The 21,337-nt window shown below is 38.4% G+C and overlaps 1 protein-coding gene across 2 annotated transcripts; it reads right to left on the bottom strand.

Annotated features, from left to right (window-relative positions):
- Positions 1 to 1,976: 1,976 nt before the first annotated feature.
- Positions 1,977 to 14,998, bottom strand: nelfb (negative elongation factor complex member B). 2 transcript variants are annotated; one of them, XR_009241181.1, is made up of 14 exons: positions 14,738 to 14,998; positions 14,269 to 14,429; positions 14,081 to 14,180; positions 12,223 to 12,453; positions 11,937 to 12,122; positions 11,303 to 11,415; positions 11,115 to 11,217; positions 10,861 to 10,956; positions 8,841 to 8,983; positions 6,886 to 6,992; positions 6,313 to 6,454; positions 4,339 to 4,447; positions 2,126 to 2,407; positions 1,977 to 2,064 (listed from the first exon to the last, which is right to left on the bottom strand). XR_009241181.1 is itself a non-coding variant. In XM_058636993.1 (13 exons), the coding sequence occupies exons 1-13, from the start codon at positions 14,837 to 14,839 to the stop codon at positions 2,240 to 2,242; spliced, it is 1,761 nt and encodes a 586-aa protein (XP_058492976.1). In that variant the 5' UTR covers positions 14,840 to 14,998; the 3' UTR covers positions 2,098 to 2,239. The 2 variants fall into 2 exon arrangements, 1 of the variants encoding a protein (XP_058492976.1); XM_058636993.1 differs by lacking the exon at positions 1,977 to 2,064 and having other exon boundaries at positions 2,098 to 2,407.
- Between the last annotated feature and the right edge of the window lie 6,339 nt (positions 14,999 to 21,337).

The raw sequence follows: 21,337 nt of genomic DNA, 5'->3' as shown, positions 1-21,337 counted from the left end.
ATTGAACACTGTACGAATACTCATTATTTGTATACATTTAATCAATTACATTTGGTTTACTAACCAGTGATGTCTGCATGCTGTAACGACATAGATTGTAACAGCAAGCAAGACGCAGCGGTTTGTTTGGTTTTTATTTATTTATTTATTTATTTACTTACTTATATATTTATTCATTTATTTATTTATTTATTTATTCATATACAGGTTGTAACATTGAGACAGGGGGTCTCATTTTCAACCAAGAAACGTATAAGATAAATAACATGCTCTTTATTTATTTCTATTTAGTTTGTATCTGTTTTTTAATCTTTAAATGACTCTGAGAAGTTGCACACAGCTTTGCTAACTTGAAAACCTCAGTTCTGCAATTGTTAAGATAAAACATTTGATGATGAATTATCATCATCATTTAAAATTCTCTCATAGAGCAACATTACTTTTATCGATGGAGCAGGCCCTGAGCTGAGGAGATGCAAAGGGGAGCTATGCACAAAATAGATGCTGTTTTGTCTGCAGTTGAAAGTATTTTGCTAATTATAGTGCTAAATAGTTCACAGGTGACAGCAATGTTATTTGTATCATGACGAACATTATGACAATACATTTAACTGCTAACAGTAAATCTCAGTCATCCTTCATATTTCACAGAGTCTCATTTTACCAACTTGCTGGGATAGTTTAGTTTATTGTTTATTTTGTAGAAAACTTTGTTGGGTGATTTTGCTCAGTAATTGAACCTCATGGTGGTGTAAAACAGAACAAGTAGACTTTTATAGTTCTAATCATTATTCTGTCCAGTTTAATAACATGTCAAACTACAGACTAATAAGACATTCAAAAAAAATGTAGGCCTGAGAGATCAAAACATACCGTAAACTAGGGATGTATAGGTATAAAAAGATCTCTTCTAGAATTTGCCCACCCAGAGGGTTAGATATCATTATATAACACATCACTGCCCTAAATGGATACACAGATAAACATGACTGAGAGAGAACACATCTCGTCACAATGGATGCTGGATTTCATCGGTGGAGTCACTGTGAACGCTGGAGTGGACACTGGAGTCACCATGGACGCCATGTTGCAGTAATATTTGTGGTTGGTGTCTTGCAGCAGGTTTTAAAGTGACGGAAAAAAAACTGTTGACTGTGATTCAACAGAACCTTTTATTTCTAAACATGAAATATTTTATTCATCATCAAATCTTTTATCTTAACACGTTTTCAAATGAGCAAAGCTGAATGCAACTTCTCAGTCATTTAAAGATTGAAAAAGAGATAAAAAAACGAAATAAAGAACATGTAGTTGATGTTATGTTTCTTGGTTGAAAATGAGACCCCCTGTCTCAATAACCTGCATAAATAAAGGCTAAAAAAAATACAAATAATGACTGTTCATACAGTGTTCAATATCAAAATTCTTTATCCATTCTTACCCTTTCCTCCGTCATTGTGTCATATGTTGTTTTGTGTTGTTTTCAAACTATCGACTGCTCTCTCTTCATCCTTCTTCTTCGTCAACGTAAACATCACATTTCAGACGCGACCTCTTCTTTGACCCAATCAGTGTTGAGTAGGCATGTCTAGACTGTGAGGGGGCGTGACTCTACCTCTGTCTGCAGTCTATGTACGTAGGCTTTTATAGATCTTTATATTCTATTTTTTTAATTCATGGAGTTTCATATTTGTAAAGTTTCTGACTTCTGGGTTTATTTCCAGGTTATGTGGCCCATAGAGCATGTGCAGTAATGTTACTCCCATAATGCCGACTTATGAACAGTGTATTATGAACAGCCAGAGGCATGATGGGAGTAACGTGTAGTGAGAGCTTCACAGAGTGACAAACTTTCTTGATAGAAAATAGTTAAAAAAATCTTAAGATATCATTGATTTCATCTGAACCAACCTCAGATGGTTAGGACAAGCGACATGTCACACCCTGATCGAGTCACAGTAAACACTGCTTTGAATTTCTAATAATCATTTATTTACACATTTTCTGGCATTGACAATTAAAATGGAACATACTGATAGACCAGGTACATATGAAAATACTGTATATTTGAACCACGAGGTAACAGCACTAAGTTTACAAATGTAATGACCCCTCACATCCACAAACATCTTAAGAAACTAATTAATGACAAATAAAAAAAAAACAATAAAGAATAATGTGAAACGTACAGTCTTTTCATATCGAGCTGTCTGGTAAAGACCTGTGCTGCATCCCAATCTCAGAGAGGAGTGGTTGGTGTGGCGGCGGCGGCGGCGGTGGTGGGGACAGTCACTGGGTGGAGTCCTAGGTCCAGGGATGGTGCTTCTTCTGGTGGTGGAGGGCTCTTCTTCTGGGCCTCCAGCTTATCCGTCAGCTGGGTGTAGAGCTCCTTCAGCGGCTCACTGCACTGTGGTTGGCAGATACAGCGATATACTGTGTCAGTTACAGGAATGATTCACAGATCACAATGTTTGTGGCAAATAATTTATCTCATGTACACTATTATACTAGTGATATGCGGTCAGGGGGGGGCAGAGCCTCCTCTATCATCAATGACAAGTAAAATACTAACAATGATAAAAGAAAATCAATTTGCCCACTTGACTGTTCTGCAAAATTCGTTTTCTGTATGATTTCAACATTTCTATGGTAAAAATAGCTGAATTTACACATTTCCTGTTCAAATACACGGGTGAATGGTGAGGTGAGCCAGCGATGAGCTCTGCCTCAGCTCTGACAGAGCTGTGCCACACACACTGACTGACACAGGCAGTTGGCCCATTGCCCCCTCTCTTTATATCACCCATATACATGTATACACTTTTCTTTTAAATCTTCGACTTGCTTCTTGAGGTCCTTTACTGTAGTTTGTACCAATACAACTTCATCTGACCACGCTGACAGTCCGACCTCGACAGCCTTCACATTAGCTTTCACATTCTCAACCTCCGTACAGATAGCGGTTGGGTTGTTGTTGTTATCTCAGTTTTCACGTCTTTCATTTCATTCTTCAGCTATTCAAAGTCTTCCGTTAGCCAATCTTCAGTTCTCTGATAATTGACGATATATCTTTTCTCATTGAAGAGAGGATGTCAGCTTTGATTGTTGTGGTGTCCATACTTGTACTTACTCCAGAACCGAACTTTGTATTTGTATTTTTGCTGCCATCAACGTTGATTCTGAAACCAACTGACCTCGCAGAGTGGTGTTAATTACACAGTTACCACATTTAGTTTATGATTTTGAGCGTAGATGTCATATAATATATGTTATTAGTCAAGATTCTGCAGGAGCTCACAAAAGTGTGTCTTACTCCATTGTGGCTCACTAGCGCCCCCCTACTGTGGTTGTTTTAAAGTGCTTTACAAATAAAGTTGGATTGGATGCGTTTTCTGAAGGCCACTGGTTCAGGATGTCAGTTCAAGAATATGTCACAAACACAACACTTTCTGAATCCATTATCATTATTATTATTGTTGTGAAACATTAGCAGAACCTGCAAATTCAAGCAGCATAGGCATACGTCCAGTGTGAAGGTGACACAGACAACACAGATCCAGTCTCAATTAAATAAATAAATAAATAAATGAATGAATTAATTAATGTGTTTATTCATTCATTCATTTATTTATTTAATTGGGACAATGGAATTTAACATAGACTAATGACAGAGCATGCATCTGATGTGATGCACAGTTTATAGCAAATAATTTGATAATAATTTAATTTGATCTTTGTATGTAAAATACATTATAAAAAATACAAATACTTGAAAATTCAACACAATGAAATGCATCAGAGCAGGACAGACAGCACACACACACACACACACACACAACAATTAGAACAAGTTTACCAAAAACAGGTCTGATTTCATTTTCGCTAACATTTAACCTTTAAAGTAACAGCCTTTTAGAGAAAAAGCTAATTGTCTAAACATGCGACAATGCAGTGTTTTACTGTTACCATTCACTGTGCTCCTACTTACTCTCTTATTGTCTCATCTTTAAATAAATCAGGAGAGGGATTCTGGGGCAAGACACTAACACTAACTTAAGAAAAGAGAATTTGATAAAAATTAAGCCAAAAATATCTTATCTTATATCTACAGACCATCTAAAATCTAAAATCAATCCTAAGAATTTGGAATCACAGACCTCCTGTATTTCCTCATTCTGTATGTGTGATATATATGAAAAACCCCTGGGTTTTGTAATGTGACTGGATAAGGTATTCCACATAAGGGATGTTCTATATCGGACAGTACTTCTTACTTCTTATTCTTATACATCACCTGTGGTTTTCAAAGCACAAGCTAAATGTAAACAAGAAACCAACCTGTTTGGGAGTTTTAAGGGTTTTCATCAAGATTTCCATGAACGATGGCAGAACTTTGGGGTGCAGGTGCAGCAACATTCGAAGAGTATGTCTGTGGACGTTCTCTTTACTGGAAACAGAAGCAAACAAATGTTTGGATAGCATGAGTTAGAGTTTGGTCATTTGGCTAATAAATCATTTTTAGGTTATGTCCCGAATACCAATATACCAGATATGCCTCTATATATGGTTGCACATGGGCTGTTTCTCTGAGCAATGGTGGATCAGTGGTAGAGCCAGTTGAGAGCGAGAAGTGGAAGTGGTTGAGGTTTCGATTCCCAGCTTTGCTAGTCTACATGCTGATATGTCCTTGGGCAATACAGTTATCCCCAAGTTGCTCCTGATATAGTATAAAGCAACTTTGAGTGGTCATCAAGATTAGAAAAGCGATATATAAATGCAGACCAATTACCATTAAAAGTGCTTTGTATAGTTAAGTAAAATAAAAGATCTACCCTAAAAACAGTAATTTAGTTATTTTAGCTGTTTATGATCTGTATAACATACTTGAAATACAGTTGTCACCTGATCAGGTATCTAGTGTATTTCTAGTAAGTAAGACAAGCTGTAGGTCTCTTACCAAATCCTAAAGGACTGTTGGCGCTGCTACCAGAGTACTGTTAAAGAGGCCAAAATAGAACACCTGTCAAACCTTATTAAAGCAAATTGTGTTACTGAAAATGACTGAATCTGTTCTTAATCCCCCTCAGCCTGTCTGCAGAGAGGAATCCCTGGTAATGGGCAATAGCTTCCTGTACTTTTTCATTGATAAGGTTGCTACTGCAAGGGCTCTCATCTCTACTCTGCATCTGACCCCTCTGACCCTGTTCCTTGCTCAGCTGTGTTTTATTTGTTCGAGCCTGTGTCTCTGATGGCTTTAGAAGATGTGGTTGACCAGATTAAGCCATCAAGTTCTCGTTGTGACGCTGTCCCGCTTCACTATCTTAAAGAGGTTTTTCCTAGTATAGGGCAGTCGGTTCTGGCCATTATTAACAGCAATCTGTCTTCTGGTGTTGTCCCCCAAAGTTTTAAAAACATGCTGTGGTGCAACCCCTGCTTAAGAAACCTGGACTTGATCATGGTGTGTTGGCCTTTTATCTCAAAAATCCTGGAGAAAGTTGTTCATGCTGAGTTTAGGTCATTTCTGGATGAGCATGATGTCCTGATGATGTCCAAAGCACAGAGTCAGCTTTATTAAGAGTTTTTAATAAACTCTTCCGGATGAGGCAGCACCATGTGAAGACGTGTACAGTCACTTATCTCACAACCTCGTCCGAGTTTGGACATCAGCAACACTTTCAGAAACGAGCCTGCCACGCAGTAACTCTAATATGCCTGATACACGTAAGAAAATGCAGAAGGCTAGCGGAGCAACAGGTAGCATGGCTGCGGGGCTTAGTTAGCAGAGGCGAAGGGGCTATTCTCCATGAAATACGAAAATTAAAAACAGAGCTTCTGCTGAAAATTGATGAGAAACGGAGACCCATGCCAGTGAAATCAGAAAGCAAGGGGAACAGCTGAGGGAAGAATTTAAAAAAAGCAATAGAGCAAGTAGGCACCACGGTCAAGGCTTTGGAGGCCCGGGTGGGCTCCCTGGAGGAGGCGGAGAGCGGCCAAGCTGATGTCACCACTACCCTACAGCAAGAAATGGCCCAGCTGAAACAGGAGGTTGCTATCTCCGAGCAGAAATTTGGAAGCAAGATCCCGAACATGCAATCTGCGGATAATTGGTGTTAATGAGAGATGGGAGGAGGGAAAAAGTATCACGGAATATGTGGCGCAGCTACTGAAGGAGTCGCTGGGACTGGAGAGGACACCTGTGCTAGACCGTGTACATCGCACCCTGAGGGAGAGGCCATCAGGCTGTACTGAAAATGAGTGAAACTAGCAATGCTTTTAGCAATGATACAACAGCATCTGCAACCATCTACCCACCTGGAGAAAGAAGTGAGGAGGAAGCCATCGAAGATGACTGAACAGAACTCCTCTGAACCAAACTCATCAGAGAGCAGGGTGAGGTGTGCGGTTAGCAGGTGGAGGAAGATGTCACTGAAGGCCATGTCATTGTAGGTATCCACTGTGGGTTAACAGCACAGATATGAGATATTATGGAGTAAGGAAATACTTTAACCCATAGAAGCAAAACTTAAAATAAAATGAATATATATATATATATATATATATATATATATATATATATGTATATGGATTGATAAATAATTATACTGTGGTGTAAGGTTATTAAAGCATTGCCGTAACAAATGTAATGGTGGCCTAAGACTTAAGCACAGTGGGGTACTTAGCCGCTTTGACCTCTGCCAGAAATGTCTTCATCCTGTGTAACACATGCAGTTTATATAAAGGTAGCTTACACTGATGTGGATGTAAAGTTAGTTTCATACATAAAAATACATTGCAGCACCAATAAATAAAATTAAGTCAAACTTAACAAAAATATTTGTTTTATCTAACACACACAGTAAGTCAGAGAGAGGGAGCAACACTCACCCAGGGCAGGCAGTAACCTCTGTAAGGCATTCTTGTTCCTCAGTTTGGCAATGTGGAGAACATAGTACAGACCCATCTCACAGGCTACTCTGTTCTCCTGCAGGTATCTGAGAAACAGAGCAACACAATAGCACAGCTGAGGCAACTGTTGCACAGTCACAGAGATCGGTGGCTCCACAAGCTCTGGCTTCTCACTTGCATTCTCAAGGCTTGTCTGTGCTAACAATAGATGTTAAACTGATGCTGAAGTCAGTTGCTTTAATGGCTCAACGACAACATGCAAGACTTGGTGATAGTGTGATGTCATTGGGGGATATGTGATTAAATTCTCCTCTGCATTGCATGGTTACCGCTCGACATATTTTGAACATATACTGGGAATTTCTTTGGTGTACGTGTGTATTTATCCAGAACGTCCTGTACCGAATGGTTTGGGACAAATAAACATACATTTACAGTGGATATAAAAAGTTTACACACCCCTGTTAAAAAGCCAGGTTTTTGTGATGTTGAAATGAGACCAAGATAAATAATTTCAGACCTTTTCCACCTTTAATGTGACCGATAACCTGTACAACTCGTTTATGGTGCACACCCATAAACCAATACTTTGTCAAAGCATCTTTTGATTTCAGCACTCAGTCTTTTTGGGTGGGGGTCAATCAGCATGGCACAACTTACATCATCAATGAAAATGAATGAGCCCATCCCAGAAAAAGCCATGCAAGTCCAAGCCATGACATGACCTCCACCGCGTTTCACAGATGAGCTTGTATGATTGGGATCATGAGCAGATCGTTTCTTTCTCCAAACTTTAGCCTTTCCATCACTTTGGTAAAACTTCATCTTTGTCTCACTTGTCCATTAAACTTTGTGCCAGAATTTTTGAGGCTCGTCTCTGTACTCTGGCAAATTGCAGCCTGGCCTCCCTATTCTTCTTGCTAATGAGTGGTTTGCATCTTCTGGTGTAGCCTCTGTATGTTTGTTCATGAAGTCTTTTGTGAACAGTAGATCGTGATACCTTCACTCCTGCCCTCTGGATGTTGTTGCTGATGTCACAAACAGTTGTTTTAGGGTCTTTACAGCTCTCACAATGTTTCTGTCATCAACTGCTGATATTTTCTTCGATCTAACTGTTGGACATCTGTTGCTTAGTACACCAGACGTAACTTTCTTCTTCAGGACGTTCCGAATGTTTATACTGGCTATGGCCAATGTTTGTACAATGGCTCTGATTGATTTCCCATCTTCTCTCAAATTCACAATTGCTTGTTTTTCACTCATAGACAGCTCTCTGGTTTTCATGGTTCGACTTCTGGAGTCTGCACATGCATAACCTATCCTACCCAATCTGAAACTGAGCGTAGACATTGAGTGCTATTTATTGTTTGAATAAACAATGTCATAGGACACACCTGGGCAACACAACACACCTATCAGTGACATGTTCCAATATTTATGCTCACATGAAAAATGGGTGGCTTCAAACAAAAGGTTCTATCGTTCTAAGTTTTGTATCAGATCCAGATGTAAATACCTGGAGGTAAAAGCTGTAATGTTTATCTTTTGTCTCGTATTCATCTTTTGATGTCAAACCCAAATGTTTTCAGTCTGTGGCAAAAATAAAGGAATTGGCCTCACTGTTCCAATACTATCGGAGGGCATCATCATGATAACTACCCATAAAAGAGGCCATAGGATGGAGTGGTAATTTTCCCAGCTACAAATATACTATATCTTTAAATCTGGAAGCTGACTTAACAGACTATTTGTGTTTTTTTTCTTCATTATGAATGGTTTTACACACCTGAATATTCCACATCTGCAACATTGTATTATTGATTTGGTTTTTCAAATTCAAACAAATGATGAAAATTGTATAATTTAATTTAACTTCTTTGTTCTTGCAAACTCTAAATATTATATATATATGTAGGCATATAGGCATGTTTTACCTGTTGAAGTTGTCTGGCAGGGTAGCAGGGTATGACAGTGCGGTCTTCTCCTCACTGGGAAGCTTCTGGTCGATGGCAAATATGTGATCATCGACATACACTGACATCATGGCAGGCAGAAAGCGAGTGACCACCTCGGAATCCTAAAGGCAGGTACACATAAACCAAATGAATTTTACCAAATTACCATCTCTGTTTTCTTAAATTATGATTTCATGCAATGATTACCATCTGGCTTGTACTTGTACAGAATGAAAAAACAGACTCAGTCTTTGTATTTATGGTAAATGCAGGGCTCCCACACCTGGTTGACATCAAGTTCAAGGTCTTTTCAAAGACTGTGCAGGACCAGTTCCCTCAAATTCATAAATGAGGTTGCATCAGACAACAGTGAACAATTTAGTGGAGAAAAGGTTCCATCCACATCCTATAAGGTTTGCTTGTTTAGTGTCTGTGGTTATTGTCAAATAATGCTCCAGTTTGCCCTTAAATTCCAGTTTTGCTTTACTAGCCTAATTTAAATTAATGGTTGCAGACACAGTCAACATATCTGGGAGTAACTCACCCTGTATTATTTATATTTCATAAATTCTATGAATTACTATGAATGTGGAACAATTTGTGGTTCAGTCCTAAATCTGAAAATCAATTCAAGTTCCTTTTCATGCACCCATAAGTAGATTGATTTTGAAGTTTTAAGACATTTGTCATCCTTTGACAAATACCTTGCAGACTAGGGATGTAACGATTACCGGTATGACGATAAACCGCGGTAAAATTCCCGACGGTTATCATACCGTTTCAAATTTTAATTATCGTTAAAACCGTGATTGATTACCGCAACTGATTACCGAAAAACTCACAGTGATACTGCTCATCGAGAAGCAGCAGCACCTGAACGGCACTCGCTCAAGCGGGCGCGCATGCGCAGTTTGCACTGTCTGTCCAGCGACAACACGGCTGAAGCCACCTGCGCTCCAGAGATTACCCCCCCCCCCCCCGTAAGATCAGAAGTCTGGGCATATTTTGTATTTTTAAAGGATGTTGAGGGTAAAATAATTGAAGACAATCAATCCTTGTGCAGAAAATGCAAAAAAAAAATCTCCGCGAAGCCACTTCCAATATGATGAGCCATCTCCGTGACCACCACACACAACTTTTCAGCGAGTAAGTCAACAATAACGGGATTTCGGAATAGTGGGAAACGTCATGGTTTGTCTCGCGAAAGCGAGTAGTGTGCAGACGACACATACCGTAGCAGACCAAAATGTGTTTGTTTCTGTGTTTTTTTTATTTAATTTTTATGCTGTGTACGACCGCTGCTACTTAATTATTATCCGACACAGAGTGAGGACCTGTGTGTGTGTGTGTGTCAGTCAGTCAGATGATAATTATTAATGATAATAATAATAATAATGATAATAATAATAATAATCATATAATATAAAATATCTTTTTTTAAATAAAACTTGGTTAAAAGATTTCAGTGTGTGTGTTCAGTACTTTTGGAACATTTTGAACACATCTAACAATACCGTGATAGTATTGATAACCGTGATAATTTTGGTCACAATAACCGTGATATGAAATTTTCATATCGTTACATCTCTATTGCAGACATTACAAAAATTATAAAACATAGCAAAAATAGGTGAGATTAAATGGCTCCAGACTCCACTCAACAAAACTTAAAATATACTGTATGATAAATAATAACAGAACCACCTGACCAATACTAGAATAAAAATAAATGTGGCAAGAATAAAAATCTATCTAATCTAAATAAATAAATGAATAAATAATAAGCAAGTGCAGGAGTAACCTTGACCAACACTAGAGGAAAATCAATACATATATGACAACATGCACAAAATCAGTGCAGGTTTATTAAAACAGCAGGTGCATCGCTGCTGCATTGTGGCAAAGCTCACTTTCATTCCTGTCTCCCTCTTTGAGACAAACACAGATGTATTGATTGAATGAGGTGATGTACAGATGTATGTGAGGTGGTGGTACATACCAAACGAGGCTCCTTAAAGACCTGGCTGTCAATCATGTCCCATGCTCCCTGACCCAGTGACAGCATCCTCAACAGCAACATCAGGTCCGAACTTTCCTGTTCAACACACACACGCACACACACATTTTACCTTGCTTGCTAGTAGTCTTCCTCCTCTTTGCTGGCAGCATTTCTCACACATCACTACCTCCTAGCTGTCAATTAGCACTACGAAACCCTTGTCTGTGTCCTTGAGCTCAGTATACTGCACTCACCCTGGGTAAACCTTCCTGGCTCAGCAGCTCCTGCAGGTTCCTCATGATACTCAGAACCAGGGTGTTACAGGCAAATGGGTCACATAGGATCATGGACAGGTCACTAGAACACATACAGATTAATTCAACCAATCAACATAGACACAGCTGCTCCATTTCAAAAATGCAAGCCCTCCCATTCCTGTTACCCGAGGACTTGCTCTTGTCCCTTCTTCACTCCGTCCAGGAAACCTTGCAGCTCTCTAGCTCGTTTGCCATCCACAAACTTCTCACGGATGCAGGCATCCAAACACCAAGTGAACTGTGGCAGCACACAACAGAAACACAAATTAGATAATCCTGTAACACAGGGGTTACAAAATGAAAAAATGACCTGGGGGCCACCGAGTGTCAACGGAAAAAAAGTCCAACTGCTTGAAGAAAACGCAACTGTTCACTGGAGGTTATATGTGCTCAGAATTATAGTATATCAAGATATTCCATCATGATATCACAGTTACAATATTTGTGATATTTCATAGAATTTCAGGATACAGTTTAATATGGAATGTATGTAGTTCACAATAAAGAAGTGTTCATAATGAATAATAAAAAACATAATAAAAACATACAGAAATAAGTCATTATAACTTGACTTTAAATAAGCAGCTTTTATTCATATAACTCAGAATGGCGCTATTGCCCCATTAGATTACACTGAAGCTATTGCTGTCTGTCACGGCTGCCATCCGAGGTGATCTACTGGACCAATTATGAAACTTACTATTCATGTAAACACCATTTATAAACACAGGGCCTTTGTGAGTTTGGGGCTGTTCATACCTTATGGCAAGGGTCCACAGAACAGATCTCACTGATGTCCAGTTCATGCAGAGACATCAGCAGCTCTGCTCTCAGTGTGCAGTAATGGACGTTGCGTGTTCGCAGGAATAATGTTCGCAAAAACTGCAGCACCATGTCATACAACTTCACATTCTTTCCGATCATCTGGGTCAGCTTGAGGACCACCTACAGTGCACACAGAACAGTTGATTACAGCACAATGGGAATCAATCACTTTGGCTGATGCTTCTTGAAAAAAAAAAAGAAAAAAGATGGGGCCATATACCTCGCCTTGGCGCCGTGTTTTGGGTGAAGGGCTGAAGAAATTGTGAAGGATAGAGAGGTCACTGCTGAACAGAGCTGCTTCCTTTTCCACAATGTACTGCTTTAGGAGGGGGGAGACTTCATCTCCAAAGAGAGCTTGGTTGTCCTGCCAGATCTGCCTTTTCACCTCTACAGCACACACTTTGTATAGCTCCTTGTCAGCCATGACCATTTTCAGTTTCTTCTCTGGCACCTGCATGAGGGAGAATGTGCTAAATATTATGAAAAGTTCTTCAAAAGTCTTTGGAAATGACAATTGCGAGGTGTGATTAAATAATATGATCTGCATTTGCTCTCATTTATAAAAATGTAATACAGCCGATCTGGACGCAGACATCATTGTGTGACAACATTCATGTGTGATTCATAAAATGTTTGTATCACACCCATCTCAGAAAAAGAATAATTGTATATAAATACTTTATTACTTTATTTATATATCACAAATCTATACATGTATGTTTCAGATGCCTCTCCCCTGGAGTTTATGATGTGCAGAAACATAATCTGGATAATGGAGGTTTAAAGAATATTTTAGAGTGGACAGAGAACAGATGTTTCTCCATTTTAAATAATGTATTAGCACATGTATAAGAAGTGAATGGCCCCTAAAACATCCACACTACTAGATTTTCGTTACACATCTGAGAAATATTTTCATTGTTTCTCCTAAGTAGTATTTTCTGAAACAAAGCAAACAACGGAAGACATGAAAATCTGCTTCCTGTTTACATCTGCAAGCTCATCCAGTGCACATGAGAAGTCATGATTTGAGGTATTATTTTAAGGTATGTTCAGGGATCAGGGATTATGATCACTTTAGATTTACTTCTTTCAGTTAAGAGGTCACCACACTGTAGTGTAAAGCAGCTTTGAGTCATCAAGACGAGAAAAGAGGATTTACATTTTTGCCACAGGGGATCATCTGCCTTCATCTGTGTGCTTTTCTGTTACACCAACTGTCCTCATGTCTTCCTTCACAACATCCGTGAACCTTCTGTGTTCTTCCTCTTTACTTCCCTCCTGGCAGCTCCATGTCTCCAGTGTTGGATGACTTGCTGTGATTGATGGAACTATGAATTCAGCTTTCTAACAAAAATCCTGAAGGACAATGTGCGCCCATCAGTTTGTGACCTTAAGCTGAAGCACACTTGGGTTCTGCAGCAGGACAATGATCCAAAACACACCAGCAAGTCCACCTCTGAATGGCTTAAAAAAATAATAATAAGGAGAAGGTTTTGGAGTGGCCTAGGCAAAGTCCGGACTTTTATCCAATTGAGATGCCCAATTGAGATGCCTCCAATACGGCTGAATTAAAAGAATTCTGCAAAGACAAGTGGGCTGGAATTCCTCCACAGCGATGTGAAAGACTCATTGGCAGTTATCGCAAACACTTAACTGAGTTGTTGCTGCTGCTAACGGTGGCGCAACCAGTTGTTAGGTTTACTTTTTCACATAGGGCCATGTAGGTTTGGAGTTTATTTTCACTTAATAAATAAAATCATCACTTAAAAACTGCATTTTGTTTTTACTTGGGTTATCTTTGTGTAATATTTAAATTTGGATGATAATCCATGTGTGACAAACATGAAGAAAAATAAGAAATCAGGAAGGAGGCAAAATACTTTTTCACAGTACTGTACCAGTGTTTATTATATGAACATTTCCAATTTGAGCAAGCAACTAGGCTACGATGATTTGCGCCGGAACGGTGTGGGATTTCTGTGTTTATACAAGCCCATTAGAACCGTTCCAGGCGAGAAACAACCCTGGTTTCAGAACAACAAGCTACTGTGGGTATGAAAGGAAAGAACACTTGCCTTTGGAAGATGCTTCAACACCTGCATTACCACTGGCTGGATGGATGGCATTTTGACAAGAGGAAAACTCTTCTCCAGCAGCTCTTCAAGCTTCCCATATCTGAAATTAGATTGAAACAAACACAATAATATTCAACTTGGTTCTTACAAGGGACATAACTCAAAGCCAAAAACAAATAATGTCACACCTGTCCTCCTCTTTGCCCTCTGCAATGAGGGCAACTCGCTCCATCAGCTTTTCTCGAAGCTCGTCAAAGACAGACTGATGGAACTCAAGACGGGGTGTTCCGTGGAGGTCTAGGAATGGAAGCGCCGACTGAAGCGTAGGCAGCAGGATGCCATTTTCCATCTGCAGTCAGATTAAGATCATTTAATACACACTTGGTTTAAAGTCCACCAAGCATCACTTCATAATCTCCACAATATCACCACTATTATTAACAGACTGTGGTAAATGTGTATACGTCAAAAGAACACAAAACATTCCCTTAGTTTTTGATACAACAACGCTAAAATGACACAGAACACACAGCAGAGGCGGGCGGCTAACGGCACCAACTGTCGCAAACCTGCTTGTCTTGAAGAGATAGACAGTGTGCTTAAAAATACTAACCTTTTTGACTAGCAGCTATCGTGTAATGTTCTATGTAGCGTTACCTGAAACTGGTCAATGGCTTTCAGAGGCTCAGTGCAGTTGGTGAGAGTTTCTTTAAGATCTTCTCCGTTAGATATTCCGAGCTCAGGTAGCCCCGCGAACATTGTCGTGTCGGTTTAATCATCAATGTGAGCACTTAAGAATGAAGAGGTATTTCTAATGTATGGATGTGTTAGTAATAAACAGTAGCTAGCTACAACACATAGCAACACATTACACTTTTCACTGTCAAAACAAACTTCCGGTGTTGCTACTTTGTAAACAGTCCGTCGGAAACAATAGCAGCCACGAAAGGAGTTCCGTATTTCCTCGTCGGCAGACTAATGCTCCCCTCTGCAGGGCAAAAATGGTTGTTCAATCTACGCAATATTCTTCAAAAATACGAATTAAGTGAAGAAACATTCCTCCAATATTTAATCAGCAGCCATTATTGACATTTCTTTATTCAACTGGTCTATATGAAGCGACATAAACGCTTTTACAATGACGTTGGTCTGCGGTAGAAGGCTTTGAGCTACTGTGCTGAAGAATTTATCCAAAGATAATTTATCTTTAAACAGATTTTCAAACTGTGAAGGGCAGCATTACATCTCTCACACTCCTGGTAACAACACTATGTCTTAATGTAACCTTATGGAAACCCCCGAATGACTTATGGAATCAATGACTGTAAATAAGGTAAGTGTATTCTTTCAAAATGTGTACAGCTCATCTTATTGGGTAGAATATTCTAACCTTTTCTTGAACACAATTAAAAAATCAGGAAGGAATGTGACGGAAGGAAAGGATTTTCACTGGAGTCTGCTTATTGATTTTTTTTAAAAAGTATTTCTAGACCAATATTTTCTTTTTCTAGAAGCTACAACCAATCCGTCACTAGGAATCACATGACGTAATGAAATGAGTTCAGTGTGTAATCTGCATTTATTATTTTTCCTTTATTTAACCAGGTAAAAATCTCATTGAGATTTTCCAAGAGTGACCTGGCCAAGACAGCAGTACACAGAATGGTTACACCAAACACACAAGACACAAGTAAAATACAATCACACACTACAGGATACAGTGCAATCACAAGAACCAATTGAGCTTATTTTTTTATGATTGTCTTGAATTCCCCCAGAGCCAAGAGATTTGTCAATTTCTAGTCCTTCTGCACATCGTTCCAGGTAGACGGGGCAGAAAATTTAAAAGCCTTTTTGTCCAGTTCAGTTTTCACTCGTTTACAGCCAGTGAACGGTCAAGTGACATATTTCCTGTTCCTTTGGGATGCAAATTATTATTATTATTGTTATTATTATGATTATTATTATGATTATTAATAATAATCATAATAATAATAATAATAATCATACTAGTGTTGTTATTATTATTATTATTATTGTTATTATTATTGGAATACATTGTCATGTACAGACATTCATGGCATCTTAACAAAGGATCCAGAAGGGATCAGGTGCATTGATGGCATAGAACAACAAGCAAGACAAATTGATTTTGTTAATTAATTAATTAATTAATTAACAAATTACACAGTGCATTTTTGTTTTTCATGAGGTAAGGGCTTTTTGAATGAAATAAATCATTGTGAAACACACAGCACAACAACCTGGGAATCATTTTCATAAATTTGCATTTGTGTATATAGAATTTTCCAAGGATGAGAATGTTGTTAGTTACTTAGTTATTGTTCGTAACAAGACCATGTCTTGATGAGAGAACGGTTTAAGTTGAATCTTTGTGTGGAGCCAGTCATGTACATCAATGCATAGAGCATCAGAGAACATACATTGGAAAAACAGATGAAGTTTGCAGTATCCTCACAAATTGCACATTTATTGGTTTTAAAACCAAATCGCAATTGTAACAAATCACTGGATAGCTATATCCCATTTGAAATTTTAAAGCGAACTTCTTTGGCTTTGGAATTTAAGAGAAATTTCAAATATTTAGATTGTAATGAATGGTTAGTATCCTTGGAAAAAACTTGGGTAATTGAATTTCTGTAACTATGGGGTATTGTTTTGTGAGGGATTTTAATTTCACAAAAATTCGCCATGGAACTGGGAGGAATCAAGCACATCTCCCATGGAATTCTGAGTCGAACCTGCCACTTACCTGTCAATCAAAAAAAACACTGCGCTCAACACTACATTACATGTGGTCAGTATCATGCCCAGGTCTGGCCTATAGTCTTCCACACATTTTTATTATCTATTTCAAAAGAGCCCTTAGAGATATTATGCCCAAGTATTTGACAGTAGATTAAATGGCAATATTATACGCCACAGTAAAATTACATTGATGAATTGGCATTAACTTGCACTTAATCCAATTAAGGTTCAGACCAGAGGCTTTGGACCTCAGTCAGCTGTTTCATAAAGATGGTCGTGTAGTCAGCAACTTTAAGAATTCCCATTTAGAAACATATGATGTTATAGATTCATCAAACATTTAGACACCTTAGTAAGCTTGAATTAAATTTCCAGTACCCTGTGTTTTTGCGGGTAAGTTGTGTTTTAAACAACACAACTTAAAAACCCAGTGTGAGGGGCTGCTGACATACAGCAATCTGAGACAAACTGCAACATAGAAAAGGATATCAACCAGAAATCATTTCAGGATTTTGCTGTATTATTTGGGTTGAACCAGGAATACTGTTTGATGTTTGGTTATTGAAGGTGCAATGGATCTAAGTTATAATTGCTACAAAAATCAGCTAAAACAGGGTTGTTTAGTTTAATTTATTAGTATATTTGAGAGTTAGCTGAATAGCAAATTTTGCATCTGTGGCAGGGAGATAAAGGACAGTAAAAGACATACTAAACAGACAATATCAGTAACAAGAAAACAGCAACAACAACATTACAGAAAAAAAAACATCATACAAAACACAGAATACATTTGATGTTCTATATACTATATACAGTTGACTCTCTTTCAGTTATGTCTTCAGAGAAAGTTTAAAACTGTTAAAAGTTGCACAGTCTCTAATATGGAGTGGGATTGAGTTCCATTTTCCAGTTGCTTGGAAAAGAGGTCTTCCTAAATTTGGTGCAACAATCACCTCACATTGAGGCCCTGGATGCCCTGGTCATGAATCAATTTGTACATCAAGCACATGCTATCAAAGAACAGAAAACTGTTTAAGGTCAACAGGTTATGCTTTTTTATAATGGTTCAGTGATGGTAGTGTCTTGGTTTTTGATCAAGAACTTTCACAGCCTGTAAAGGGTGTAGCTTGTAGCGCAATATAACAGATGTGAGAAGATCATTGAATGCATAAACAATTTAGCAGCATGCATAGGTAATTGATGAATAATATGTCTAAAATTAATTAAACTAGCTCTAACATTTCTGGTTATCATTTTAATATGCTTTTTAAAAGTTGAATTAGAGTCAATGATTATGCCCAGGTATTTGAAGTTGTCAACAATTTTAATCCCCTCTCCTTTGACAAAAATATCAGGTTGTTGCTGTGCATTTCTTTTGTTGGAGAAATACATGCCAACTGTTTTTCCTGACATTGAGAGTCAGACAGCTGCTAATTAGCCAGTCTGATACTTTATGTAGTATACTGCATTGAGTTTTGATGCAGCCTGATCTCTATCCTTAGCATGTGTGTAGATACCTGTCGTCAGCATACATTTGTATCTGCACTTCTGGGCAAATCAGAGGCAGGTCAAGCTAAATAAAATTGGTCCTGAAATTGATCCCTGTGGGACTCCAATGGTGCTATTAGCAAAAGAACAGCATGTATCATTAATTCCGCTGCTTTCTTGAATCTAAATAAGATTCCATCCATGTTAGAGCTTTAGATGAAAAGTTAAACTTGGACAACTTAGACAACAGAACATTATGATTTACAGTGTCAAAAGCTTTTTTTAAATCAAGGCACCAACAACACCTCAATTATCAAGGCTGGATTTAATTTGTTCAATAAAATAGCAGTTTGCTGTCTCTGTTGAATGATTTTTCCTGAATCGAAATTGCATAGAATGCAGTGGGAAATGGCCTTGACTTAAGTGGGCTATCAACTGGTCACACACAATCCTTTCAGTTACTTTGGAGAATATAGGAAGTATACTGATGGGTCTGTAGTTAGTAATGTCAGTTATATCAGCAGCTTTTAAAACTGGAGTTATCACTGCTGACTTCCAGGCAATAGCAAAAAAACTATGTTTAATCGACAGATTAACCAGATGTGTAATTGGAGTAGAGATGATGTTTTTATACTTCCTCACAAAGGCCCTGTCATAATCAAACGTATCTTTAGCCTTAGTGTTCTTAAACTGTCTTCTGGTTTTAACTAGATGGTTCTGTCACCTCAGAGATGTTAAAAAGTGGAAGATTATCATTTGGTGTCTGTAATGCTCTTCTCTCTAGGACCAAAGCTTTTGCCAAGTCTTGAACACGATCAATAAAATAAGTATTAAAGAGATCTTAACTATATCCTGAGTTAAGGTCCCCTGCGCTTGTAGTTCAAACCCTTTACCTCTATTATTATTATCCTTTTTTAAGGCCCTGTTAATGTTTTTCCAAATTCTTCTGCTGTGACCTTTGGAATCATTGATGATATTGCTTTCTCAATTCCCTTACAACTTTATTACGTAGTTGTTGGAAAGTTCTCCTATCATGGGCTAAACCCGATTTAACTGCAGTTTTTAATGCATAATCCCTCTGCTTCATTAAGGCCCATACTTGTTCATTAAGCCAGGGCAAGTTTAGCTTTTTTCTGGAGTGAGTGATATTTTTACTGAATTCACTTTTAATTTTTAATCTATCATGGTCATTAAACTCTTAGAAGCACCATCATTCCAATCTGTGGATCTCCCTCCAGGAGAGTTGTTTGAACTGGCTTTCAAATTCATTGATAAGCCTCTTTGGTATGATGTTTAAACCCCTTTTACTTTCCTGTCAATACTTAAACCTTTGTTTTGTTAGCTTCCTTGATTTAGTGATGTGTCGTTTGTGAACTAATCTTTTGTATACTCAGGAGTAATGAGTCGTCTCAGTGAGTGATTCGTTCATTTACATGCAGTAACTTCCTTCGCCACATTACAGGCAGCTGCATAAGCTCAGTCAGCAGAACAGGAAACAGAAATGATTAGTTCACGACTCACTCAACTGTGCGTCCGTCCTCAGGTCCTCATTTGTCACGTGACAGCTACCTAGTCACCGTCTTGCTGTTAAACAACAATGGCAGGGAGGATACAGGACACAAGTCACTTTATTGTGGTGTGTATTTGCTTTCCTAGGTTTTCATATAGTTTGAATTGCTTGTGGCATTTTGTTTATTGTACTTTGTCAGGTCAATCAAACCATGTTGCCTTCAGTGTTATTACAACGCCCACACGAGGGCTACAGCGCCACCCGCTGTAAAAATGAACGAAATGACTCAAAAAAAGATTCATTCAATTTACTGTCCGAGAGTAAAAGTTCAGAGTCAGTAAAAAGAGTCTTCCCAACACTAATATCAGTTAGGTTGTGAGTAGGGATGCACGATATATCGGCATTAATATCGGTATCGGCCGATGTTTGTAATTTTTTAACACATCGGCATCGATCTGATGAGTAAACCTGGGCCGATTTTAACAACCGATGTTTATACCCGTCTAGTTGTCAGTGACGCAAGCGCAGCACAGGACTGTGGAGTGTTGAACAAGAACTTTAAATCTGAATAACAGCGCTGGAAGGACCAGAAACATCCTCCTTAAATAACGTTGAAGGGGTCTCTGTTCCAGCAGGTTCAGCACTGGACAGCGTCACATCAACCTGAGCCTCATTAATGACTTCAGCACTGGACAGTTTCTGCATGGCCATTCATCATTGACAGGAGACAGATGAACTGACCACTCTTCTAAATAAGGGTTCACTGTGTTAATATGACATAAACTATGTCACTACTTACGATTGTGAGTGTCAACTATGTAGCCACAGTCATTCACTTTTTGTTAAATGACATAGGGGCCACTATAGTGTGCCTGCAGTACTGAATCAATACTATGGCACAACATCAGCACTTTATCACTTAGTTTGAAACTCCTTTGCTTGGCATTTTTATCAAACCAAACTCTTTTTGTTTGGCATTATATATGTTTGCTTTGGTGATTCACAAACACGATGCAGATTAATTGCTGACATAATTAATCTGCATCGTGTTTGTGTATCAGATTAATTGCTAACGTAATAAAACAAATTTTGTCGGTTAAAAACAAACAAAAAATAATAAAATCAAGGCAGCAACTGTATCCCTTAAAACTCTGGTGCTCATTGAGGGTAAAAATTCGAAAAAGGGAGGAAGACAAAAATGTTGTGGTAAAATAATCCAGGTCCAGGCACTCAGGAAGGCCTTAAATTAAATTCATAGGGCTAAAGAAATTAAAATATACACAGAAATATATCAGCTTGCGCCTTCTTCAGGGTGTAGTAAGACACTGAAATAAAGAGGGATTAAAAGGGCAGATGTACTGTGAGAATGTGCAACAATCTTTTTTGCCTCATACTATGAACAAGTCCAAATACAAATGGCATGTCCTCTCATAGATTAAACTGATGTAGTAGATGTAGAAACAAATCACATCATCAATATGTGCCCCACC

The sequence above is a fragment of the Solea solea genome, chromosome 8 (assembly GCF_958295425.1).
Source record: "Solea solea chromosome 8, fSolSol10.1, whole genome shotgun sequence".
Classification (NCBI taxonomy): Eukaryota; Metazoa; Chordata; class Actinopteri; order Pleuronectiformes; family Soleidae; genus Solea; species Solea solea.
Note: the sequence above shows the minus strand (reverse complement) of the source record. Positions and strands in the feature narration are given on the sequence as shown.

Excerpts from the sequence above, each read along its gene's own strand:
- nelfb (XM_058636993.1), bottom strand. The coding sequence starts at position 14,839 with ATGTTCGCGGGGCTACCTGAGCTCGGAATATCTAACGGAGAAGATCTT. Across the intron at positions 6,993-8,840 it reads CTGCCAGACAACTTCAACAG|ATACCTGCAGGAGAACAGAG; the intron begins GTAAAACATGCC and ends TCTGTTTCTCAG. Across the intron at positions 4,448-6,312 it reads CTCCTCACTTCTTTCTCCAG|TAAAGAGAACGTCCACAGAC; the intron begins GTGGGTAGATGG and ends TTCTGTTTCCAG.